A 27,451-nucleotide genomic window follows, 5' to 3' on the forward strand; every position below is an offset into this window, starting at 1 on the left:
AAATAGCAATTGAGTTTTCATTGCTGCTCTCTAGCTTATCTGTTATTTTTACTGAGTCATAGTATAGGTGTCTCTTTCCATGTTTAATAAAAATATATCAACTCAAAATTTTAAAAGTTATACATTATGACATGTTCCACAGTCTACATGACAAAATCCTACTGGTAGATACTTGTTTTTTTTTTAATTATAATTTAGAAAATTCTGTGCTAACCTTAATCTTATCTACTTGTATCATTTTTCTGCTTAGCTTTAATTCCTAGATGTGGGTTTACTAGATCATAGGGCATGCTTATTCTTTGCTTATTCTCCTCCCGTCCCCTCTCCCTCCTCCCTTTTCTTGCCCTTTCCCTTCCCTTTCCCTTTCCCCTTCCCTCTTTCCCCTTTCCCCTTTCTCAATTTACCATGCTGGAGTGCAGTGGCATGATCACAGCTCACTGCAGACTTGATCTCCTGGGCTTAAGTCATTCTCCTGTTTCAGCCTGCGGAGTAGCTGGGACTACAGGTGTGTGCTATCATGCAAAGCTAATTGTTTTTAATTTTTAGTAGAGATGGGGGGTCTCACTGTGTTGCCCAGGCTGATATTAAACTCCTGAACTCAAGTGATCCTCCCCCCTTGGCCTCCCAAAGTGATAGGATGACAGGTGTGAGCCACTGCATGGCCTTATTTTTCATTTTGATAATATTATCAAACTGTTCTCATAAAAGGTACACCAGGAAATTTAGAAATGTTTATAGTATTATCTATTTCTGGCAAACTTTGTAAAGGTTGAACTTAAACTATCTTGGGAAATTTATGTGTTTGTAGTTTTTTTTTTTTTTTTTTTTTTAAACGATAATGTCAAGTTTAATCTGCCAGATATACAAGCTGAATTTGTGGAGCATGTTTTGCCTGGGTGCTGCACAGTAAACGGAGGTTTCTTGAAATGATCGATGGGTAAGATTAAAAATGGGCACTGACCCTGGCCAGGTGGGTAGGAACCAGGTAGGGAAGGACAGAGAGGCGAGGCCTTGGTCAGACAGAATGGACAAGCCATGACCCTCAAGGACCTAGGGGCACAGACTTCCAGATGACAGCCCCTTTCTGAATGAGCACCCAGGCAACACAGCCTGGGGCTGCTTGTAGCAAACCCATCAGCAGCTGCCTCCTGGCACAACCACCCCCTTACATGCTATCTACCAAAAGGAAAGCTCTTCATACCCCATCTTCCAGGCACCCCCCAGCAAGGGCTCTGAATTCTAAAAACAGCAAAAAACATTCAAATGGTTACATATGAAATGCTGTCCTGCATCTTTCTGTCTCAAAGATAGCAGCTTGCCCCTCCCCCTCCCACATCGCCCCAACAATTTCTCTGCCAAGATGAAGAGGGGGCCCCAGGCCATGGGGGGCTCCTGGCCGTGAGGGGCTGTTGCAGCGGCACCAGGCTACAGGGTGGGCGAGACGCAGCAGAGGTCCTGGCAGTGTGGCCCAGGTCCCTGGCATTTCCTCCCATGAATCGTGCTTACTTATTCAGGGAGAGTGACTGCATTTGTTTTCCTGACAATGTGGCATCATCTTTTGCTTTCCTTTCCTCCTCCTCGTTTCTTGCAGCCTCCTTCTGCTGTTTCCACATGATGGCCAACCAGGCCAGGTCTGCCTTGGCTTGCTCTGTCTTCCCAACCAAGTGCGTTTTCATGTAACGCTTTTTTGCCTACTGCTTCTCAATCTTGTCTCCTTCTCTCCTTGAAAGCTCCTTTTGCCCATCCAGATCCAGTTGTGTGACCTTTTTGGTTGTCTGTGCTACCTGGTTGGGGTTCTCAATGTCGATGAGCCCTTCAATACCTTTGCATTTTGCTGGTAGTCATCTTCTTCATCCTCGCTCTCATCTGAGTCTAGAGATTTCTTCTCCTTTTTGGGGTCACCTGCAGCCCCATCTCCACCTTCTTTTTGCTCCTCTTCTTCCCCCGCCTTTTTTCTGCTTCTCAGCCTGGAGCTGCACGGAAATCTCCTCAGGGCTTGTATACTGCCTCGCCTGGCCTTTGTGGCCTCCCTTTCTCCCTCCTTTAGGCAGCGTTGCTTTGGCCACCGCCACGTGTTTGTAGTTTCAGGTCGTTATGTACAGAGAATTGCTTAATACTGAGATCATAAAAATTTTTGTTTTCCTCTATCATAATGTAAAGCTTATTACTAATTGATCTTCATTTGCCAGGTTCCAACAAACACATGCTACTTCCCTCTTAAAATTGTCAAGGTATAAATAGGAGAATTTTGATTTAGAATGCTAATATGAATCTTTTGGAAATATTAGTAATTAGCTTTCTTCTGCCTTCTCCATCAATTTTATCTGATTTAGAGAATTATATTTCCTTTATTGAGCTGCTTAAATCAGAGGGCCTAGTTTGCTTCAGAAAGTTTATAAACTATGTTATTAGACTGATTGTTCAGGAGTCATTGTATTTAGTTGTCACTTTTTTTTTTTTTTTAAGATTAAACTTGGCAGGTTTTGAAGAGGTCGGTTTCTGATTAACCCAGAAGTTGAGTATATTTTGATAATAAATTTTAAATTGGTCATATTTGTATGTGCTTGAAATAAGCGGAAATAACAATTCATTAAATAACAATAGAAAAAACCTTATATGAACTTGGGGATTCTTGTTAACCAGCTGACTTCCTCCTTTCCATCTTCTTCTCTTCCTCTTTATCCTCTGTTGTTTATTAACACTGAATAATAGTAAAATTAGGTCTGAATTGGGCTGCTCTTTATGTCCATGGAGCTCAATTTTATTTGAGACAGGGTCTTACTCTGTCATTCGGGCTGGAGGGTGGTTACATAGACATGGCTTACTGCAGCCTTCACATCCTGGGCTCAAGCAATTCTCCTGAATAGCTGGGACCGTAGGTGCATACCACCACACCTGTCTCTTCTTATTGGCCAGGCTGGTCTCAAACTCTTGACCTCAAACAATCCTCCCGCCTTGGCCTCCCAAAGTTGTGGGATTACAGGTGTGAGCAGCCGTGGCTGGCTGGGTCTCATCTTTTTATGTCTTTTTAGATCATTTTAACAAGGCAAAAAAAACTCCTCAATCCTGTCTTTCTCCCTCATTATTAGTATGCTCTCTTCTGCTTTTCCAAATAATTTATTGCCCATTGCTGTTGCCAAGTCACTCCCAGTGGCATGGGTAGAAGTAATTGAATTGGAGACATATTTGTGTAAAGTAGACTCTGTGACTTGGTGCTTCAAAGATGTGGGCATTATCAAAAGGACAGTCGAACTGTGCGTGTGACATAGTATCTGTTTAGGAAAGAGATGATAAGGAAAGCACAGCAAAAGTTGAAAAACCAACTTTATAAAAGTAGATTGAATTGCTCACGAGTTATTTGAAGTGGTACCTGTAGATCACTTCTCTACTAGTGGGTGTTTAACCAAAAAGAGTTGGCTAAATTTTATATATAGATAACTCAAAGTCAAAGAAATCCTTAATGTTTTTAAAACATTACCACTAGATTTGTCTTCTGGCCAAGGTGAAAGAACAAAGGTTAGACTTACCCTCTCTTCAGAAACAGCTAGAAAACTAAACAAAACATATGTAACAACAGTTTTCAAGACAGTAGTTACCAGACACTGAAAGACAGTGATCCCTGAGGGATGGAAAACAAATGAGGTGAACTTTGTGATTAACTCAGCTTACTACCTTGGGAGAATTTCCCAACCTTGTACAGAAAGGGGGACATCAGGTGGAGCCTGCTGATCTGTCTGAATTGAAGAGACCAAACTGGTAGTCCACAGTGGCCATGGTGGCAATAGTGTACAAGAAAACATACTAAAGAGAAGAGAGCTCCAATACGGAGACAACCCTGGCAATTTGCCAAGGGTTCCCTCTTGATTCTTTAGCTGATGAGAATTAAGGATACAAATGAAGAGGCTACCAGAGCTGGAAAAAGAAGTTCCCAGTCAACAATACTTAGATCTCATACATGGCCAGTAGTTCCTGCTTTCGCTAGCTAAAATGGAAAACTTCATAATTCTTGAAGCTTGGATTCTTAATTCCAAGTAAGGCTAATTGGAAGGCATTAGCCTCAGTAGTGGGACCAAATTAGCCTTAGAATAAATTCTTCCCTGGTTCCTCCTAACAGCTTAAAAGCAAGACCTGGAAGAATCAAGCTAATTTTTAAGCAGTTTCACTACAACAGAGAGCAAAGGTCAAGAAGATTTATAGGAATACAATAATATCCAGCACCCAGCAGATAAAAGCCACATTATTTACTATATAATCAAAAGTTACCAGATAGGCAAAGAAGGAGGAAAGTAACACCCATAAGAGAAGAAAATATAATCGTTCAAAACTGACCCAGAAATGATTCAGAAATAGTATATAAGAACATGAAAAATAATTATTATAACTATTTCATATGTTGAGGAAGCTTAGAGGAAAGATTAAATATGTTAGTACAGGAATGAAACATATATACATATATAAGAAAATAATTTGAATCAGACTTTGAAAGTTTAAAGCTATAGTGTCTGAAATGAAAAATATGTTGGTTGGGATGAATGGCAGTAAATATTACAGAACAGTTTAGTGAACTTGAAGGTATAGCAATAGAAACTGCTCCGAAAAAGCACACTCAGAGAAAATGTGAGCTGTGGGATAACATCAAGTGACCTAATATCCTTATAATTGGAGCTCCTGATGGGACTGGTGGAATGTACAGAAAAAGTATTTTAAGAAATGATGGACAACATTTTCCAAACTTGATGAAACTAAATGCACAGACTCAAAGTGTCCAGTGAGTCACAGGCAAAAGAAACATGAAGAAAATTACAACAAGGCACATCAAAGAATCAGCTGAACCAAAAAACAAAACAAAACCATTTTTGATGGACAGTGATACCATTGGCATTCCACATCCATGGGTTTTACATTCTTGGATTCAACCCATCATGGACTCGGAAGAAAAAAACAACAACAAAAACTCAAACACCCCGAAAAAAAAATAAATAAAAACCAAAACAAAACCCACACAACAATATAAATAATACAAATAAAAAATACCATATAACATTTATATAGCATTTATATTTCATTAGGTGTAAGTAATCTAGAGATGATTTAAGGTATGCAGGAATATACATCAATGTGCATAGACTACATACAACCATTAGGCATTTAATATGAGGGACTCAATTACCTGTGGATTTTGGTATCTGCGGAGGGACTGGAGGAGGGTCCTGGAACCAATCCCCTGTAGATACTGAGAAACGACAGTACCGATAGCAGATTTCTCATTGGAAATAATGCAAACCATAGATAGTATAACAGTATCTTTAAAATATAGGAAGGAAAAAAAAGTGTCACCCTAGAATTCCATACTTGGAAACAATATCCTTCAAAAATGCGGTCAGATTGAGTCTACTGTGAGATTAAAGTAACCCTGACCAGTATTCAAGAATATTAGTAGATTCTCAATTATTCATCCCATCATTGTATGACAAGTATTTTTTATAGGCCTTTTTGGGCCGTATATGCAATGAATTGTTACATCCCTTATGTTCTATTTTCATTCAACAGAAGCTACTTCTTGTCTTTCTACTTAATTTAAAAAAGTTTTTTAGGCCGGGCATGGGGGCTCATGCCGTAATCCTAGCACTTTGGGAGCTAAGGCGGGCGGATCTGTTGAGGTCAGGAGTTTGAGACCAGCCTGACCAACATGGTGAGACCCTGTCTCTACTAAAAATACAAAAATTAGCTGGCAATGGTGGTGCATGCCTGTAGTCCCAGGTACTCAAGAGCCTGAGGCAAGAGAATCTCTTGAGCCTGGGAGGTGGAGGTTGCAGTGAGCCAAGATTGTACCACTGTACTCCAGCCTGGGGGACAGAGCGAGACCCTGTCTTAAAACAAAAATTTTAATGGCTGTACTTTTATCTCATTGCACTGTTTATTAAGTTAGCCCTTTAATTTGTAGGTATTTTAATGTAGTCTTTAAGTATTACTTTTGGTAGAGTCCACCAGAGTATAAAATACTGAATTTTATTATAAAAATGATAGTTTCTGTTGAATAATAGGATAGTAGAAAAGCATAAAATTGTATTAAACTTGAGTTAAAAACCTTATCAGACAATTATTTGTTAACCCTTATTGGTCATTTATAGATAGGGAATTATCAGTTGTATTAGGTGGGATGTCTAGACTGTCACATTATCTCATTTAAGATATAATGATTATAATTACAATAACATTTAAACTAATGGTCAAGTTTCTTGATTTATTATATTTGGGTCTAGAGGGCAGTGGTAGGGATCATTTTCGAAAGTTGGGGGAATGATGCCATTTTGGAGAACTCAATATATAAGAATCACTTGGTTGTTTTTGACATGAAAATTGTGGGGCAGCCTGGGCACAGTGGATCATATAAGTGCTGTAATTCTAGCACTTTGGGCGGCAAGGGCTGGCAGATTACTTGAGGCCAGGAGTTCGAGACCAGTTTGGCCAACATGACGAAACACTGCCTCTACCAAAAATACAAAAATTAGCCAAGCTTGGTGGTGCACACCTGTAATCCCTGCTACTAGGATGACTGAGGCAGGGAGAATCACTTGAACTTGAGAGGTGGAGGTTGCAGTGAACCAAGATTGTGCCACTGCACTCCAGCCTGGGCAACAGAGTGAGACTCTGTCTCAAAAAAATAAAGAAAGAAAGCAAATTGTGGGATAAATTTGAATGTATGAGAATCTAAAACTATTGAATGAACATTAACTTTTTAAAATATGCATTTAGAACTATTTAAAACATAAATGTAAATTAGGCTTTAAATTATGAGTAGAAATGAGTGTGTATCTGTGTATTTTACAGAAACCAAAAAGTTAATATTATAGAGAAATATCTATGTCTTTAGGAAAGGATTATTCAAACATAGGGCAGGGATAGTAAAACTTTAATTTTTTTATTTCTATTTTTCATATTTATCCCAAACTCCTTATTGTTGTTGAAGTTAGATAATTTATATAATTCAAGTCCTTAGGTCGTCTAATCCTAGATAAAAACTTTGCCCCCTAAACCTGAAAAAAATTGGTTCTTTTCTGAATAGATGTTTCATTTTAATGTGATACTTCTTTTAGTTACCAGTTTTGCCTTGTCTTTCAAAAAACTATTCTTAACATGTTAAAGCTATATACCTACACTATTTTTAATAGGTTTTATAGTTTAAAAAAAGGTTTGTATTTTAAACTAGTAATATTAAAGAAGTTTTAAGAATGCATCTTTATTGTATGTTATTTTAAAGATTTTTATCATGAAAAAGTATTTTAGATAAGGTCTTAATTTCTGATTTTTACGTTAAATGTATTTGATCATTCTCTGGTCTGGCTACAGTTAATTCCTATTATCTATTAATAATAGTTCTACTCTCTTATTCCTAGATGTTTTTGTGTGTAGTTGTACCTAAATCTTACATAATTATTTTTTCTGCTGTTTAAATTATTTTATCTTTAATCTCAAGTGCTCACAGTTGAACAAAAACTCTCAAACCATCAAATTAAGTAATACTAAATCAAGAAAGGGTTTTAAGTCATCCTTTTCTTAATTCAAATTCATTGTTGGGTAGGTTTTGGCATCCTTAGTTGTTGAATCTGTAGAAGTTACAGTTTTGTGTGTAAATCTTAATAGTTAGATTAATTTTAATAACTTCCAGTCTAATATATTTCGAGGCCATTTATAATTTGTTAGGAAAGGTAAGATGGTCTTTCATCTCCTTTTCCCCCCTTTGTAGGCCTCAAAATAATAAAAATAGGCTTTCAAAATAGGTTAGAGAAACTCATTTTTGAAATCAGTGTTATTTACTGTAATTGTAGGATGTATATGAAATAGAAACTGGATAATACCTATTTCTCAGGAACATACTAAAATATTCACAATTGTATATTATTTTCCTTATGTTAATTTTGCTGTCTCCTAGTAATCTTGTGTAATTCTGAAGTCCGCATCTCTGGCCACTTTGGACTCTCTTATCAAGATATAAGTGGCTTTTATCTTGACCCTCAACTTCTAAGATTTAGGTTTAACTGGGACATACCAGCCCTGACATACTTTTCATTCTGTTGGTAGCCATTTGTTTCCTTAAAATAGGAAGTACTGTACTGGCTTGTGCTCTACTCCAGAAATCAAGGAACTGGCCATCCGTTTAGAGAACCTACCACTATTTTGGGGAATGTTACATTGGAAATGTTTTTAAAATACATTTTAAGTCATAAAAGAGGATTTTTTCCCCCTTTGGAAAATGTATTTTGCCTCAGGCCTGATAATACTTTTTCCGAAATTCATGCCTTAGATGTGGCAGTAAAAGATTGATTCTGTAGTTCTAGTATGTTTTAATTAAGTCCAGATTTAGCATTGTTCTATATTTTGTCACTTTTTACTTAACTTTAGCTGGCACATAACTGATAATACTCATTTTGGAGTTTACATTTAGGTTAACCTGGTGACTTGTACCTTCCAGGTCTAGTATTTTGAACTCTAACTTGGCAGTATTTTGAACTCTAACTCATTCAAATTTAAATAGGAAAGTTGTTCTTTCTGCCTTCTGTGGAAATTTAATGTGGGCAATATAGAGACTTTATGAATCTTATGTCTAGACTCATATGTTCTAGTATTTCTTAAAGCTAAAAATACCGTGCCACTTGAATATATAAAAAGTTGTAGCATAGTATCACTGTGAAAAAGATGTTTTCCATGTAATCTCATAGTCAAATATTTTTTGGTTTAACAAGTCTCCTGTGGTACTGCATGGCCATTAGGATCTCTTTAGTTTTTCTAACATCTTGATTCCTTCCATGTTTGCCTTGTTTTTAAATGTTTTTCTAACCTTTACTTTGTTACTTAAATACATGATACCATATTATTAGGGAAATGCTTGAAGTACCTACAAAAAAGAAAGTGATTAATTTTGGAAGAAAGGTAGTTTTGACCTTTATTTTGGTAGAAGTGGTTGAAAGATACTAAACTTGAAACTTGTTGCTCAGTTTTGAGGTAATCTCAACCTCCCAGTCTGTGAAACATAATAGTTTGGTAATGATGCATGCTCAATAATAAAGACAAATTTTACACATTACTGAGTTTAAAATCCTGCAAATGAAATTATTAAAATCTTCACATTTGATTATCAAATTTCCCTTAAGAAATTTAATTATGACATACCAAAATATGGAACCTAAAACAGCTGTTAATCCTTTCAGTAATATATTTTACTAAGTAAATAAAGCACTGTGGAATAATGCCTAGTAGATTCAATGTCTTGGGGCTTAAAGTGTGTTAACTTACTATATTTGATTTTTAAATAGACACCAAATCCTACTGCAAGCGAGTTTATTCCTAAAGGAGGATCAACCTCCAGGCTGAGTAACGTGTCCCAGTCAAATATGTCTGCCTTCTCTCAAGTTTTCTCTCACCCATCCATGGGAAGCTCTGCCACTGCTGGATTAGCGCCAGGTAAGTTGAGTAACTATTTTCAGTGAGTTCCAGATACCAAATCTGTAAGCACCATTTACTGTTATCAGAACTGAAATTGTATACTTGAATGATTCACATTTGAACACATTATGAGCTTTCTGTTCTAGTTTTTGGTACCATAGGCCAAATGTGTAGTTGAGAATTTTAAAGCAAAATTTAAATATGAATGAAATTACATATAAGGCTTTTTATGTATACAACTCACAAAAAAATTTAAAGGGTTATTTAGGAAAAAAACTATCTTTTTGTATTTCTCTATTTTTAAAAGTCTGTGCTGTTACACTCAAACTTATAAAGGCATCAGAAATAGAGGGAATATTTATGTACATATGCCTCAGTCTTCCTTTTATATTAAATTTCTAAAAAATAATTTATATCATTCTAAATACATCTTTAGATGGTATTCCCTTTCAGATATTTGATTATAAATGCTATCGTAGTAATTTTAAATTGGGTGAAGTATTATAAGTATTATAAACAGTAGTAGGAAAAAAATAGCACATTAGGGGTCATTGCAGTAGAGAAAAACACATTTTAGTCACCTTCTGCCAAGTGCACCCATAATGGCAGAAGAATTTGGGCAAATGTGCTTGTATTCCAGGAGTCCTGAAGGCATAGTTCGATGTGACCCATTGTGAAATTTATGATTCTTTGCAGTCTTCCTTTTTATATTAAGAATTAATGCATCTACTACTCCATAACGTTTATTTTAATATAAAAATATTTACATTTTAAAAATTAACATCACTCATCTCCACTGCTGTGTACCTTGATTTGGAAAGTGAGGTGGTATGCACAATCATATTGAATTCATAGTGCTGAGCAGATTGTTATCTTATTTGTAAAATGTTTGAGTTGCACACACAAATTATGTTTCTAGAAACTATGCAGGAAAATCATCACTTAGTCTTGGATATTAAAAAAAAAAAAAAAAAAAACCAAGGCCGGGCATGGTGGCTCACGCCTGTAATCCCAGCACTTTGGGAGGCCAAGGTGGGTGGATCCCTAGATCAGGAGTTCAAGATCAGCCTGGCCAAGATGGTGAAACCCTGTCTCTACTAAAAATAAAAAATTAGCCGGGCATGGTGGCGGGCGCCTGTAATCCCAGCTACTCGGGAGGCTGAGATAGAGAATTGCTCGAACTGGGGAGATGGAGGTTGCAGTGAGCTGAGATTGTGCCACTGCACTCTAGCCTAGGCGACAGAACGAGACTCTGTCTCAGAAAAAAAAAAAACACCTAAAACAGAAACAAAATGAAATATATATACACAGTAAAACAAAGCGGAAGGATATATCTAGATCAGCTGGGAACTGGTATTGCCTCCAGGGCTTAATCCAGTTGGTAAGATAAATCTTTGCGTTAAATGCTGTTATATCTAATTCAAGGACCTCTTTGGGAAGAAGAATGAGAGAAGATAAGGAAAAACAGTGAAACAGAGCATCTGTTTTGGCATATAAAGTATCAGTGTACTCAGAGCTTTAATAACCTTGTGTTGTCAAAGATTTTGTCAGCCCGTCATTTCCCCACCATTCTTTCGCTACCTGCTTCCCTTCCAACTCCCCTCTCCCAACTTGTTCCCTTACCGTTTCTTCTACTTTGGTTTTTTTTTTCAGGTTCAGTTAAATTTGTAAGCATATTCCTTTCTTCCCTAGAGAGCAGTATCAGAATTGAATATCTCTGGTAGCCTAAAAGTTTTATTGTAAGTAATATACTACTACGATTATACTACTGTGATTTTTCTCTCATTGAGTTGTGTTCACATTGTTTACATAAGCATAATCTACAAGTTAGCTATACATCTAAAATTTCTTAGATATTGTCTAGACCTCTGAGCAGAGTGAGTGTAATTCACCTTTATAAGTCTGTTTCTGAAATACCTGCAATAATGGGATCCATATACCACTCAGAAAACTTTGGCCTTCTTAATCACATGCCAATTTATTTTGACCTAACAGTACTTCCTTGTATCAGAAATAAACATTTGATAATTTATTTCATCGCACTAATTTAGACTTGCCATTCAAAAAAAAAATTAGCCTTTGCAATTGGAGGAGTTAAAAATATTAAAGGGAATTTTAGATCTTAAAAACATTTAGTTTAAAAAAATTCATTAATGCTTATGGTATAGGTATAAGCTTATTTGGAGGTGGTTGTATTCATTGGTCCCAATTGGACCTCACAATCGAAACTTAGGATGAAATTAATTAATTTAAAAATTAAATTAGCTGAAAAACTATTCTACATTACCCTAGCATTAAAATGGTTATTCTAGCTCCTCTTAACGATGAAACTAATCACTCTCTGGAACTATTGGAAATAGGTCATTATATCCTATGAAATGTATTCATGAATTCCGATAACTATTATTTTTAAAGTGCTCTTCATTCACATGACAACACAGTTAAAATATTTTTTCAAAAAATGTTGAAATCAGTGATTTTGCATAGTTGTTTTTTCTATCTAGTTATTGGCTTAACACTGTCTGGAGATGAGCAAAGAAAACATTTAAGTCTGCCTTTTGGAAATACCATTGTATTCTCAGTGTCTTCCATCATTTCTTACCCACAAATGTTAATTTGTTTAAGGAAGGGGTCTTCACATTTGCAATGTGAGGTTTATTTACATAATAAATGTAGAGTTTATTTACCTATTTTAGGGGTGATTTAGTTTATTTTTAGTGCTTACTGTTTACCTACTTTAGGGGTGATTTTGTTTAATTTTAATGCTTACTGTGTACTATAGGTGTAACTCATTGATAATTTTTAGTTACAAATTTTAAATTTTCTTTTATAATTGCTATACCCAAAATGATTGCCCTTAAAAATATGTCAAATTACTGCAAAATATGAAACCTTAAATACTTTGACACTTTGTATACTAGAGTAATGTCATTTTCATTACATATGGGAAAGCACATATCTAAATATATTTTTGACCAAATATATTTGTCAAAATTTTTAGGCCATTTTATTTTGGCCTAGTATTTGCTGTTGAGTAGCTATTAAGAGTGGCTTTCCTCAAATTTTAAGGAACAAAGGCCTAATGCCTGGTACAGAGGAGGCTCTGAATGAATCACATTGCTTTTTTAAAACTTTGTTTTGATCGCTTAAGAAAAAATAAATCATGTAAAGTGTATGCCTCAGTGTAAGAAAGAAAACTTTATATAAATATTTGAATTTAATCACAGCTAATTGGATTTAAAAGGCATTAAAAATGTGTGGCATATATTTCTATCAAATTGTATACACACCCATTTTATTCTGTTTTAAGGAACCAAGAACCTAATAGATACATTTTTGTTATGCGCATTGAACCTATGAACAATAGCTACATTTCCAAGTATCTTTTGTGAAGGTAGTTGTTTTAATGATATGGCACTTGGGCTTCATTGTCTTTGAGAACCCCTACAATTATATGCATATTTTTATTTGTAAATATGCATTTTTCTCTGGCAACAGCTTTTATTTTCCTCACAGAGGTTCACAGCCTTTCAAAAGTTCAGAACCACTGTTTGTTTTTGTTTTGAATCGGAGTTTTGCTCTTGTTGTCCAGGCTGGAAAGCAATAGCTTGATCTCAACTCACTGCAACCTCCACCTCCTGGAAAACCATTGGTTTAACACAGCTTTAACAAGACTAATTTCCAGAGTGTCATATAGTAAGAATACTTTTAAGTAACATATAGCCTAAGGATACATTTTTCTACTAGCCCTTGTTTAGGCAGAGGGTTTTTTTTTTTTTTTTTTTTTTTTAACTAGATCTCTGGAAACGAAGTTATGAAATGATAGTTTATGCATTAATTTTTGTGCCATGAAAAGTAATTTTATCTTGAGAACTAATTGCTGAATGTTCTTTTTCATCAGAATTTTTCCTGAGTATTTTTATTTAATAGTAGATCTTGGTTAACTAAGTCTTCATGTACTCTAATTACCTCAGTGTTAACAAATCTCAGAGCACCACAGTGTGTTTGAAAATGACTGTAAGTGCAGCAGGAGCAGCATACATTTCCGGGTAGTGTTCTTGTGTATCATTTGGTGATTTAGTGCACAATTGTATATCAGGAACTGAGCATCTATTCTTCTGCTTAATTATTGTGTGTGGGCCCTTGGGAGGGACAGAGGTGAGTTCTTGTATTTGCAAATGTCATCATTGATTTATAAATAAGAAAAAGAGCCACAGTGACTTTCAGCATTTTTCAATATTCATGCCTTTAAGATGAAAATAGTGCAGGTTTTTAAAATCATTAGATATGTTTTATTGTAAATTATTATTACTTTAGAGAGAGGGTCTCACTCTGTCATCCAGCCTGGAGTGTATTGACACTGCAGCCTCCAGCTGCAGCTCAAGCAGTTCTCCTACCTCAAACTCCTGAGTAGCTAGGACTACAGACATATGGCAATTTAAAAAATTCTTTAAAAAAATTTTTTTTTGTAGAGATGAGTTCTCACTATGTTGTCCAGGCTGGTCTCAGACTTACCTCAAGTAATTCTTTCCCCTCACCTTTTCAAAGTGCTAGAGTTATAGAGGTGAGCCACCCTACTCAGCCTTTATTGCAAATTATTAAGACAAACTCATATGATTGATACACGGAGAATCATCTAATTATTATATCAAAATTAGCATTATTAAATAATTGTATTCATTTATTACCAAGTTTTATTATAGGTTTTTGGAAAAATAAATCCAAAGAAAATTATGTTCTTAGATCCAGTTTTTAAAAAATACTGAACGGTCATTTCTTACGTATTCCTGAGGTTTGGTGTCAAATTGGTGGATAAAATTGGCTAATACCCTTTTTTAAAAAATATTTTTAGCTAGAGAAAGATGTGAGGGGAAAAAAGTGGACGGGAGAGAAAAAGAAGAGATTAATATTTGTCATTCTTGTTCAGAAATACCAAAACTTTTTATGAATGTTGTAGACTAAAAATAGTAGTTATTTACTGTTACAATATTGAAGGATTGGGGTAAGCATATTGTTTTCAGTTTTAAAGTTCTATGCTAAAAAATAAAATTCTGTGATTGATTAGGTCTATGACATTTCATGTCATAGATGAGAAAATGGAGGTTTAATTTATTTAAATTATGTAGTAGTTGGTTTAGGCAATAACATGATACTGGTTATCGATCTAAGTGGAAACTTTGGGATTTACATAGTCCAGCCTTGTGCAAGTCTAGAGGTGGCATATCTGACAGATTTGTCATCTATTCTCTGCATAGTCACTTACAGTAGTATAAGGAATTCATTAACTAACCAAGGCAGCCAGCCCAGTGTACATTGTAACAGTTTGAACAAAAAAGAAAACTCAGTCTTCTCCTAAACCAAAGTCTGTCTTGTCTATCTTCCATCCACTTGTCCTAGTTCTCTCCTTTTTTGTTGAATGGGAAAAAAAATATTTCCTACGTGATAGTTATTTTAGTTATTTTATTTTTCAGCTAGTTCTATGTGTGTCCATATAACTGGTTTATTTCTAAGACAATATGGCGTCAGGCAACCGGGAAGAAGTATTCAACTAATTGTATAGGTCCAAAATTGTGAACTCTTTGTAAGTCATAAGGAGTGGAACACTAGTGTGGGTAAAATTAAATCCACAGATATGTCTAGCTAGCTATGTTACTACTCTGATATCCAGCTAAGGAGTATACCATTGGGAGAATGGAAACTCTTTGGAAACTTCTTTTTTTCAATCTATGGTCTTAAAGATGGTAATCTAAGCTCAGGCCTAAAATTTCATTGTGTATTTTAGGGCTGTACACTTAAGTCTTTCAAGGCACAAAAAACTCCATAAGCTTTTGCTTTAGATTATTTTGTGTTTTACTAAGGGATATAATTATTAAAAATAAAAATTATAACCATATTTATGTAGTTCTTAAACATTACTAATTTTAATAAACATTAAACAGATTTTCCTTGTAATTGTTTCTCAGAAGTTTACTGTTAAATGGATTCTATGGGATAGTCAAATAATTATAGCTCAAATTAATTTGATATTTCTGTCTAAATTGAATTATTCAAATTAGTGTTGTACTTAATCGTGGTAGTTTAGCATTAAAGTATCCTTCTAATTGTTTTAAATATTAATTAGAATTCCTAAACATTTCACAAAATGCTTAAGAAGGGACCATGCCATTTCTCATCTAGTACAAATTTAGATATAAATGGTGCTTAATAAATGCTTTTTCTATATAAGACTTAGTTTTTGTTTTAGAAAATAATTTTGTAATTGGCAGGTATCTCTTAAGTACAGTGAATTTTAATTAATAAACATCTTTGAAGAACTAAAAACTGCAAATGTTCCAGAATATGCAGATGAATAGTCAAATGAGGAACAGAAATGTGCCTGTTTTAACAGGATCAAAACTAGAGTCACTGTGTGTTTTGAGATGCTAAAGCATTCTTATAAGCAGTTAAAGTATTTGTATTTTTAAATTGCATGTTTCCATTCTTTGTAACTACTTTGTTTTTCAGGTATATTCAGCAGAATCATTCAAATCTTTCCAAGTTCTTTAGTTTGGAGAGTGCTTTCTACATTAAAAAAATAAGTAAATTAACAACTATTTTATGATTAAGATCAGGGATCTCAAGGTTTTTGAGAAGTGGACCTTTTAATTGCCCTGTAATGAGGAGCTCATCCTAGAAGGAAGCTTCTCTGTGTATGTGTGTGTAAGGACACAGATTGTGATGCCCCTGGGAAAGTTACTAACAGTAGAACTGTAGAGTCATAACAGGGTTGGGAGTGCCTGCTGGCTATATTCCCTTCCCAGTTGGGAATTTCAGAAAACTGAGGCGAGACGTTTATGGCGCAGAGAGGGATCTGGCTGCTGCAGCTGGCTTGGAGACCTGTCAGGTAAGGCTTAAATAGCTACTGGTAGATAATCTACTGGTTGTAATCCCTGGTTAATGTGTCCTGATAGGTTTAAGAGTTCCTACTGTGAACTTCCTGTTTAAATCTCACTGAATTTGTTATTTTGTCCCATAATTAGAGGGTAGGGGCTGGATGGGAGTGGGTAGGGATTCCCTTTAATTTGAGTTACCGATCCAGTGATCTACAGCTGCAGCAAAGTCTCTTGCTGCTCTCAGGATGGCTTTCAGTGTATTATGACTCAATTGCCTTTAGAAAATGTTACCGGTTCTATTAAAGTAGCTATGTGATTTTCAGCATACCGCTTGGTTACTGTGTTTTAGAGTCTTCAGTTCTATAAGAAGGTACTAGTAGATGATTTTAAGTCTTTCTAATCTAAAATTGTTTTGTTTTGTTCTTTTTGAGACATGGGAATCTATAGAAGAAAAGAGGACAGTAAACAGAGAAATGAAAACAGTGGTGAGAAGTAGTAAAAAGGGAAGGATAACATTTGAACTAGACTTAAGAAGGATTTCAGAAGGCATATGGACTTATTGACGTATTCTGTGTAAATAGAAAGTCTCCCCATGCCTACCTTTGTTTCATAGATGGAGGTAAGGGGACTTTTGTTTCAGCAATATAAGATTAGAGTCTGGGGTAAATCAGAGTGTTGTATTGGTTCTGGATGAACAGAGAGGCGTGGAGAACAGGTGTAAATAAATGCCCAAGAATATTTCTGATCTGATTCATAGCTCAATGTGTAGAGTTATGTTGACCTTCCTTGCACCTCCTTCTTTAGTCAAATAGGTTGAGAGCACTAGGGGTTGTTTTTTGTCTCTGACTTTTTAGCTCAGTGATACCCAGAGCAGTGTGCCTACTCAGTATACGTGTGAATAAATTTACTGTTCTGTGTGTTACATGTCTAGTTAGGAGTGGTCCTCTATAGGAATGAATCAGATGGTTGTAGCCCCTACTATTTCTTGAATTATCCTTTGATTCTTCTCATCTTGACCATGAAATTTATCTTTTTCTTATTCGTACTGCCTTTCATATGTAGTTACTCTAGAGTAGGGCATGCAGATAGGGTCTTAGTAAAAGGAGAGGAATTAAGATGTGGCCTTTTTCAAACCCCCAATGCACATAAGCATGTAAATTCTACCCGTAAATACTTGCAACAACCTAGATGTGGAGTGCATATTTATTATGGTGATAATGTTTAATTCTAAATTCTTCAGTCATTAATCTCTTACATTGATATGTCTGAAATAAGATGTTTTCTTATGATTTCATAAGCACTTTCCTATATTTTACATGTGGTTATCTAGATTTTAGCATGGTATTATACACAGTAATTAATAACTAATAGTCATTTGGTGGAGGTACCTTTGAGAAAACAGTAAAATTAACATTGTTTAATAAACAATAAATTAGCATTAATATATTAACATCAATAGTCACCAACTGCTGTCTCAGCCATAGTTAATATAGGTTGTAATCTTATTGCCCACTGTGTGTGAGGTGCTGGTAAGTTAAAACTGCTGAAACAAATAGGTCCAAAATGTAATGACATGGCTTAGGATAACAAAAATCTATTTCTTGCTTTTGTAACACTCCAAGGCAAGTGTTCAGGTTGGCTGGGATGCTCTTCACGTAACTTATAAGAGACACAGATCAAGGGCTTCTCAGCTCCTCTCCAGTGACTTGGAAAGGAAGGGGAAGAGCATGAAGGAGCAAGAATGGGAAGATGGGATGGCCCAAGCCTGGAAGTTTCTCCTATGATGACTTTTGACTAAAACCTGAACTTAAATTATTTTAAGCAGCTTGGCTATATTTCCCAGCCTCCTTTAGATGCAAAAGTTTTAACAGTTGATCCTGGTTAGCTCATGAATACACATTTGGGGTATTTTCTTATTTGCATTTTTTGTAATTACTTTAAAAATATCACCAAAGCAGCTGCAATAACTGAGTTATCTAGCGTCAGGGAAATGAATCTTTCCAGCATACTTGAATTTTTTGGATATCAGAAGCTTACAGTTTTAATTGTCAGAACTTTATATTTTCACAAATTTTTCCATAGTACTCTATGGCTTAAAACAAAATGTAATCTTATTTTTTGATGGCTCTTGTTCAACTGTATATGCCTCAGTAATTGTATTGAACCAGAATACTCTGAAACCCTTTACATATCTGAGTTTGTAGAGCAGTTTATTTCAAGTTATGTAATTATTTAGATTTGTTATTCTTTCCACTGGTCTTCTGCTCCAGTGAATTAGATTATAACTCTTTGAAGGTAAGGTCTTTCTCTTGCTTCTGAATCTCTTAAAGTGCCTGAAAGTAGTGCCTTGAATGGCCGTAATCTGGCAGGCTTACTTTGATCATTTTTTTGTTTTTATTGGCTTTTTTATTGGTAACTCTGTTTTGCTGTATTTCTGCCTTTATGACAGTGATTCTCAAATTTCAGTCTATCAGAATCACCTTGAGGCTCGTTAAACCCCAGCATTTGCGTGGTCCCATCCCCAGAGTTTCTGATTTAGTATCTCTGGGTGAGCTAGGGAAGATTTACTTTTCTAATGTGTTCCCAGGTGTTACTGATGATGCTTCTTGTCCTGGGACTTCATTTTGAGAAGACTGTTCTGTTTAGAACTTTCATCATTCTTATCTCTTCTTTCCTCTTAATCGCCCTTTTTCCTTCTCCTCCTAATCTGCTGAGAGCTAACAACACAAATACATCTTTTTTTTGGTTTTTGTGTTTTTTTTGAGACGGAGTTTTGCTCTTGTTACCCAGGCTGGAGTGCAATGGCGCGATCTCAGCTCACTACAACCTCCGCCTCCTGGGTTCAGGCAATTCTCCTGCCTCAGCCTCCTGAGTAGCTGGGATTACAGGCACGCGCCACCATGCCCAGCTAATTTTTTGTATTTTTGGTAGAGATGGGGTTTCACCATGTTGACCAGGATGGTCTTGATCTCTTGACCTCATGATCCACCTGCCTCGGCCTCCCAAAGTGCTAGGATTACAGACACAAATACATCTTTTAGTACCTCTTTTTTTTTTTCTTTTAAAGTGAGAAAAAGGTTTTAAGTCAGGGACTTGAATTGTTTCCTATGAATAAGGCACATGGGCTTTATATTATCCTTTATAATATAGGATAATATATGGCTGAGTCTAGTGTCACTTCATTTCTGGTTAATGTTTGTGTTCTGAATAACTAAAGTTATCATTGAATCCATGAATATACTGATGCTTAGTCATTAATAAATCTGGGAAACAGGGATTCCTTCCACCCTGGTAATGTTAGACAAAATGTAAATTAGTTACTATAATTTTTAGTTTTTCAAAATACTTAGAAAATGAGTAACAGAAGTACTGTGGCTGTTTAAAATTTAAAACCTTAGCCAGGCACGGTGGCTCACATCTGTAATCCCAGCACTTTGGGGGGCTGAGGTGGGTGGATCACCTGATGTCGGGGGTTCGAGACCAGCCTGACCAACATGGAGAAGCCCCATCTCTACTAAAAATACAAAATTAGCTGGGTGTGGTGGTGCATGCCTGTAACCCCAGCTACTCGGGAGGCTGAGCCAGGAGAATCGCTTGAACCCAGGAGGTGGAGGTTGTGGTGAGTGAGATAGCGCCATTGTGCTCCAGCCTGGGCAACGAGAGTGAAACTCTGTCTCAAAAAAAAACCTCAGGCAGCAGCATCCCATGGATGAAAAAAACAAAACAAAACCCTAATGGTTCTGGAGCTAGTAATTATGTATCTTTTATTTACATATATGTTTTAAAATTGTTACCAAAAATCAACTAAATTGTTCAGATGAGAACATGTCCTGGCAAAAAAAGAGAAAATAAGAAAAACAACTACTAAATTGTTGTTAATGTTAGAGAAATAAGAGGCACTTTTTGATTCAACCACAGTGTTTTCTTGAGATCAACTTTAATTTTTGTTTGTACTTTGGTGGTAGCTTTTTTTCATTGGAAAGAAACCCAAAAGTAAAATTACATTGTTAACTAATGTTAATCTTACTTTTTTGTGTCAATTTTTGTAATTAATTTTCATAAGACTCTCTTAGAGTAAGTTTCCTGTTTGTAAACAAAACAACACAGCTTATCACTGTGAATGAAGGACACCATTTACTAAAACATTCACTACCACTCGAGAAGAAGAAAATGGTTCTTTTGAATCAAAAAAGTTATGTTTAGTAGCTAACACCTTTCTTCCCCCTGTTTTGATGCTTCATTTAAATGATGTATGATTTAAAAGATTGTGCCACCATTGAAGAGTCTAGGGGAGATCCTATCTTTTTAGATCATTTGGCCTAGTTTGGGGACAAGCAGGTAGATTACTGTTTAGTTTCTTCAAACATTATAGTGACCAAAGTAAGTAACCTACTATTAGAGGCCAGTGGCTAAGGTTCTTTCTACTATAGTTAAAATCCTGATGCTGATTTTTTAAAATGTGTTGAGTTATTCATGTTTTTGGGATTTACACACTGCATTTTACACAGTTAATATTCTAATGATATTTATTGAATTAATTAATGACAGTTCATCTAGAAATGACACCATCGATACAGGCAAGGCTGAAGTTATGTCAAAGGGAAAATTAAGTGTCAACAGGAAAAACAAAGCAATTGTGTAAGCTGTGATCTCCATCAAATATTGAAGACTGTGTGCTTGATAAAACTCAGGTTAAATTCATCATATAAATTGACATGTGCTTGAGTTTGGTCAATAAGATTAAATACATTTTATGAGGAAGTTTTAGGGTACTTAATTATTTTATTAATGCTTACAGTATTTCTAATATCCGATTAGTCTAAGTATCTATCATAGATATTCAGCCAAAATGAAGTATGTTTATATAAATTAGTTAATGAAATTCTATAGCTATTAATGGGCAAATCAGAGATGGAAATTAAGTTGAAATTATTTTGGCTAGATCCACATGGCCTTTGTTAATGATGATTTACATATAAAAATAAATCTAGGCAGCATAGCAAGACCTAGTCTCTCAAAATAAATAAACAAAACAAACAATTATAGGCAGGTATGGTGGCACACACCTGTAGTCGCAGCTACTTGGGAGCTTGAGGTGGGAGGATTGCTTGAGCTCAGGAGTTCAAGGCTGAGGTGAGCCGTGATCACACCACTGATCTCCAGCCTGGGTAGCACAGCAAGATCCTGTCTCTAAAAATGAAAATAATAACGCCTTTTAGAGGCAGTTGAAATTTGTCATTTTATTGTATAATATAAAGAGAAAAGTTTGTATTTTAATCAGTTTATGGTGGTATAATGGAAATGTCACTGTTAAACAGTAATAGGATAAACATTTCACACTTTCCCTTTATATTTACCCAAAAGTAAAAACTAGTTCTTGTTCTCAAAAAAATGAAAAAGAATACTTTATTTGTAATATCTTTGTAGTCTCATTCACATAATTTCTAATCCCCACCTTTTTGGAGGCTATAAAAATGAGGACAAGGGTTTAGAAATCTCCAGGAAGTAACCGTTAAGATAGATATTGAAGGATAGCAAAATAAGAGTAGAATTAGGTATCATAAAGAGCAGAGTCTTTGAGTCCAAGGTTCAGTTTACCATTAATCTAGATGTTGGATACTTCAAGAATAGAAAATTGTTCTATTGCATCTTAAAAAACTGTTGTTTTAATGGGAGCTATTGATTTGACCTATTTATATTTTAAGTGGGCTATATTATATTTGCATATAGAAGATAAAGCTCTACTAGCTTCAGCGTAAAAGAAAAATTCTATGAAATGTATGCTTACTTTGGCAGCACATGCGCTAAAATTAGAACAATACAGAGAAGACTAGCATGGCCCCTACACAAAGATGATATGCAAATTCATGAAGCATTCCATATTATATCTTTAAAATTTTTTAAAGACTAAAAAATTTATGAAATACATACTGTATTGAGAATTTAATTTTCCATTGGCATAAAAATGAATGATTTGCATGAAATTACATACACATCTATTAGGAATCACAGTAAGTATTTAGATAAGGGCCCTGCTAATTTGAGTTCTAGGATGAACAACCCTTATCCAAAAAAAAATTTTTTTAAGACTCCCTTTTATTATGTTAGGCTAAAATTGTAACCCATTGACAGAAAATAACGTAACTATGATCTATGGGTAAATTAGGCCTCTATGTAAATAATGATTTCTTAGTATACATACTCCTCATCAGTTTTAAAGAACAAGTTTTTAGGTTTGACTCACTGTAAAACTTACCTGGATTTACAAATTAGAATATCATTATCTTTTTTTTTCTTGAGTGGCTTAATAGATACCCAGTATGCATATTGTTATACTAGAATATAAAAATTTTAAATCAGTAATTCTGAAAGGCAAATGTATTAGTGTAGTTAGGAAAATCATGGGTAGTAACTTTGGATGGTTGCTTTTACTGATTTTTTAAAAATGGTTAAAATTATATTAAAAACCTCATAGAGAAGAAGGGATTTTTGTGCTTTTCTCAAGTGCATTTTTTCATAATATTTTGGAAATGATGACACTCTTTTTTTTCCCTCCTGAGGTGGAGTCTCACTCTGTTGCCCAAGCTGGAGTGATGTGGCACAATTTCAGCTTACTGCAACCTCAGCCTCCTGAGCTCAAGCGATTTTCCTGCCTCAGCCTCCTGAGTAGCTGGGATTACAGGTGTGCGCCACCACACCCGGCTAATTTTTGTGCTTTTAGTAGAGATGGATTTCACCATGTTGGCCAGGCTGGTCTTGAACTCCTGACCTCAAGTGATCTGCCCGCCTTGACCTCCCAAAGTGTTGGGATTACAAGCGTGAGCCACCATGACCGGCCTGAAAATTATGACATTCTTATTAGAATTGCGACTTATTTTGTTTGGAGGAAAAGTATATTGTGTAGTTGTGTGCGTTTTTTAATTCAAACACAAATTAATTTTGTGTTTGAACATTTATTCCTTGAGGAAGTTGTAGAGTTACCTCAGGATGTCATAAAACCAGTGTAGAGATGAAATAGGCTTTTATGGTTTCACTGGCAAACATCAGGTTTATAGTCTTTCTAAAATCTAATCTCCTTGATGTTTTCTCTTTGTATTTCTATAAAAGGAATATAGTGGCAACTTAAAAATTTTGTCTAATGAAAAGTAATTCATTTCAACAAAAATTGTTTTATTGCATTAACATTGGTTTCATATTAATCTTTTAAAAATTAACCAAAGATGCAATTAGCATTTCCCAAGATGGTTTTAAAATATACATTGCTGACCAGGACCCCTAAGCCTACCAATTCAGTTTCTCATCCGGATCCTCCATTTTTCTTTTCATTTAGCTCTATACATGTCTACTTTCAGAAAGCCTTTCAGGTATTGTGATGTCCAATCCTATTTAAGAACCAGTACCTTAGGAGAACTGAGGCAATGAAGAAGCACTAGTGTAGTCTGGTACAGAGAGGGAGAACAGGCTCCCCCTTTCTCATACTTTCAGTTCCATGTGGGTGGTGGTGGTGCTATTTTAGGAGGCTGGGTCTTGCTCTCTTTTCCAGGTTGAAGTGCAGTGGAGTGACCATAACTCACTGCAGCTTTGGATTCCTGGGCTCAGGCAATTCTCCCACCTTGCCTCCCTCGCCCCCCGCAAAGTGCTAGATTACTGGCCTCCATATGTTAATAATTAGAAGAAAACTAACTTGCCTTCATACCTCAGTTCATTTTAGAATTTATTCTTACCCTACATTCTGTTTGCTAAGGCTTTTTCTTGTCTGGGCTCTTATGAAGTTGAGTAAACTGATTATCTTCCTCTTAAGTATTCTTTATTTTTCTTTCTTTTTTGTTTTTAATTTCAAAACCTTCATTTTAGCCCAATTTCTGAAAGATTCTTAAGCAAGAAACCTAAGATTTATTTTTGTGCCCTTCATTTTCCATATCTACTTGGCTTTCATATTATGTCTCTGAACTGTCTTCTATTTTTCTTTTTTACTCTTGCCATCATAGCCTCTTCCATGTACTGTTCAAAGAGACTAATTGGTCTATCCTTGCCTTTCCTTTTTTGTATAATAACAAAAGTAATCTTAAATATAGACCAAATCATGACTAAATTGTCATTAGAATAAAATCCAAGCCCCTTACAATGGCCTGGATAATCTGTTTTATATATCTACAGTCTCACCTGTCACTCTTTCCCTTGTGTACTTAGTTCTGGGCTTACTGACATTCCCCAAATAATGTCAAGCTCCTTTGACTCATGTTCTCTGCATGTGTCATTCCTCCTATGCTTCCCATGGCTGGTTCTTTCTCTTCTTAGGCCCTTGCTAAAATGTCACTTATAAAAAAAGGCCTTTGACTAACAATGTAAAGGAAGTTTCCCACCATTATTTTCCATCCTCTTCCCTGTTTTCTTCCTTAAAATAATTGAAGGTTCTGTTAAAATACTATACCATCTCTCTTTTCTGACTAAATAGACCTAGTCCCTTTAACTCTACTTCATGTTAGGACCTCACTCTCTTATTAAGTATATTTCCTGTTCTTTAAGAATATGTATTGAACATGGTCAGCCTTTTCCCTATCTCTGTGCCTTTGCTTGGGCTTTATGCTGCCTGGAAGACTCTCCTGTTTATTGAGACCTTTGCCTACTTTTTATTGATTAGGTCAAATGTCTTTTTCTGGAAGTAATTTCTATTTCTGTAGGCATTATAGTATCTCCCATTTCTTTGCTTTTATAGTGTGTTGAGTATCTCATAATTTTTAAATATTTTTTTCTTTAATATATGTGTGCATATATATATATAGTATTTTAATTTACATATATTAGAGAAAGACATTTAAAGTGTTTTAAATACATACGCACACATATACATACATATAAGAGAAAGACATGTATGTGTTTTTATAGCATGTTGAATATCATTTTTAATATTTTTGTATTTCTCTTATGTATGTATATATGTGTGCATATATATTTAAAGTATTTTAAATATATCTAATCTCCCTGATGTTTTAAAGTATTTAAAATGTTTTAAAGTACTTAACATATTTAAAATATATGTGCACACACATTTATATACATATACATATATAAGACATTTAAATATACATATATAAGACATTTAAATATATGTATTAAAATACGTATATTTTAAATATATATGCACACAACACACATGTATATACATATACATACATACATATACATATATATTTTAGAGATAGGCTGTAGCCCAGGCTGGAGAGCAGTGGTTTGGTCGTAGCTCACTGTACCCTCAAACTCCTGATTTCCTGCCTCACCCTCTGGAGTAGCTGGGACTTGAGGGACTCACCACCATGCGCGGCAGATTTTAAAATGTTTTTCATAGAGTTGTGGTTTCACTGTGTTGCCCCAGGCTGGTCAAACTCCTGGCCTCGAATGATTCTCCTACTTCTGCCTCCCAAAGTATTAGGATTACATACGTGGACTCCTATGCCTGAACTTCATGTTAGTTTTGTACGTATTTGTTTCCTCCACTAAAGTTAAATGTTCCTGGGGTGTTTTATCTTTATTGTGATCACATATGGAGAGCTACAGTTAAGTATTAAGAGTGACTATTTTTAAGCATTTTAATGAGCTTTATGATAAGAGTGTAAAGTGTTTGAGTTTAGACCTAGGTCTTATTCTCAATATCTCGAGTCTTTAGAACCTTGCTCAGTGCTTGATTTCATGCAGTGATTCCAATGAGCTTTCATATATAGGTACAGATCAGAATCATATACGGTGCTTTGAAAATATAAATTCTCTAGTCCCCATCTAGGACCTAACACCAGATTTGAAGCATCAACCTTCACACACACACATATATATATTAGATTCTTAATTAATTAATTAATTAGATTCTTAGGACATTTAGAATACCATTTGTGAGGATAAGTTCCATTCATAAGGGCAAACAAAAGATCGCAGGTAGCCCTGGAGCTGAGAAGTAGCTTTGATTTTTGGTACAATTTGTGAGTTCACAGCTTTCTATCAATCTTGCACTGCTCTGTAATCTCGTATTTCTCTTTTTCTGTGTCGAACATCTCACCTTTCTGGTGTCTGGGCTTCCGCAGTTGCTGCTTCTTGAAGTAAGCATCAGTAAGATGTTTTGGGATTTTTGCATTGCTGATATCAATTTTGGTCGAGGTGGCAATGACAAATATCTGGTACATTCTTCATAGAGGAACTCGATTGAGGACCAGAGGTCCAGCCACAAGTAACAAGCCACTAACCAGCTGCTTCAGGAAAACCACTCTCTTGCACCTGTGAGGATGATCTGCTGGCTTGGAGTTTTCTCACGTGCTGACTGAAGGGTTTTTTGCCGTGGCTCAACAGCTTTCGAGGCACATATTTAGTGGAATAATACCTAGGCATTTTGCAAAGTTTAACCACCCGGGTACCGCCGTTCTTGTCACCACCAACTGGTTTTGTAACCGTTGCAAGAACTTTCTTCTTTTTCTTTTCAACCTTGGATTTAGCAGCTGAGTACTTCCTCTTGTACACGGCCTTTCTGGAATACACGGCAGATCGGGAATGCCTGCCAATTCCTCTGACAAGGACAGGATTGCAGCTGCAATGGGGCTTCCCTTTCTTGGGCTTTTTAGCCTTGAGGTAACCGTTTTTTACTTTGCCACCAGCATCAGCCTTCTTGGCTTTAGGTTTCTCCTCTTTAGTTTCTGGCTTCTCAACTTTTTTACCCGCCATCATGCAAGATGGGAAAGAGTTACCCATATTTTTAAAAAATTCACAGAATTTTAACATACACCCCCCCCTTTTTTCTTTTTGTCTTGAGAAAATACATATACCCCTTTACATCTAGAGTAAAAAATGTTCAAAATGCCAGAACATTTGAAGGAAGTTTAATTATATCTGATTTGAATGAAGGTATAAAGGAAAAAAAGTTTCACGGAACAGAAACTATTTAAGATGGGTTTTAAAGGATGGATAAGATTTTTTAAATCTGTTTTAAACATGGACAGTTGAGAATCAGTGAAGTTTGTTGTTTCTTTATATTTGTTTTAATCAGTTATGCGTTAAAGAGAGAAATGTTCTCAATCAAGAATTTTTTTTTTTGAGATGAAGTCTTGCTCTGTTGCTAGGCTGGAGTGCAGGGGTCTGATCTTGGCTCACTGCAA

General features: G+C 35.5%; 1 protein-coding gene, 1 non-coding gene and 2 pseudogenes across 5 annotated transcripts in view; 2 read left to right on the top strand and 2 right to left on the bottom strand.

Annotated features, from left to right (window-relative positions):
- The window catches only part of PAN3 (poly(A) specific ribonuclease subunit PAN3), a 160,478-nt gene that overhangs the window by 72,459 nt on the left and 60,568 nt on the right, over positions 1 to 27,451 (top strand). For all 3 annotated transcript variants that reach the window (XM_032294390.1, XM_032294391.1, XM_032294392.1), the window contains one exon: positions 9,315 to 9,462. In XM_032294390.1, the coding sequence (XP_032150281.1) occupies positions 9,315 to 9,462 (148 nt within the window). The remainder of the gene's footprint in view (positions 1 to 9,314; positions 9,463 to 27,451) is intronic.
- Positions 833 to 4,889, bottom strand: LOC116562522 (annotated as a pseudogene). The gene is made up of 2 exons (XR_004273987.1): positions 4,874 to 4,889; positions 833 to 2,056 (listed from the first exon to the last, which is right to left on the bottom strand). The product of XR_004273987.1 is annotated as a 28 kDa heat- and acid-stable phosphoprotein pseudogene (transcript).
- LOC116562561 lies at positions 22,097 to 22,203 on the top strand. Its single transcript, XR_004274015.1, has one exon. It is a non-coding gene; the product is annotated as a U6 spliceosomal RNA (small nuclear RNA).
- LOC116562254 lies at positions 26,079 to 27,020 on the bottom strand (annotated as a pseudogene).

This window comes from Sapajus apella, unplaced genomic scaffold (genome assembly GCF_009761245.1).
Source record: "Sapajus apella isolate SASKATOON/1434 unplaced genomic scaffold, GSC_monkey_1.0 scaffold32, whole genome shotgun sequence".
In the NCBI taxonomy this organism is placed as follows: domain Eukaryota; kingdom Metazoa; phylum Chordata; class Mammalia; order Primates; family Cebidae; genus Sapajus; species Sapajus apella.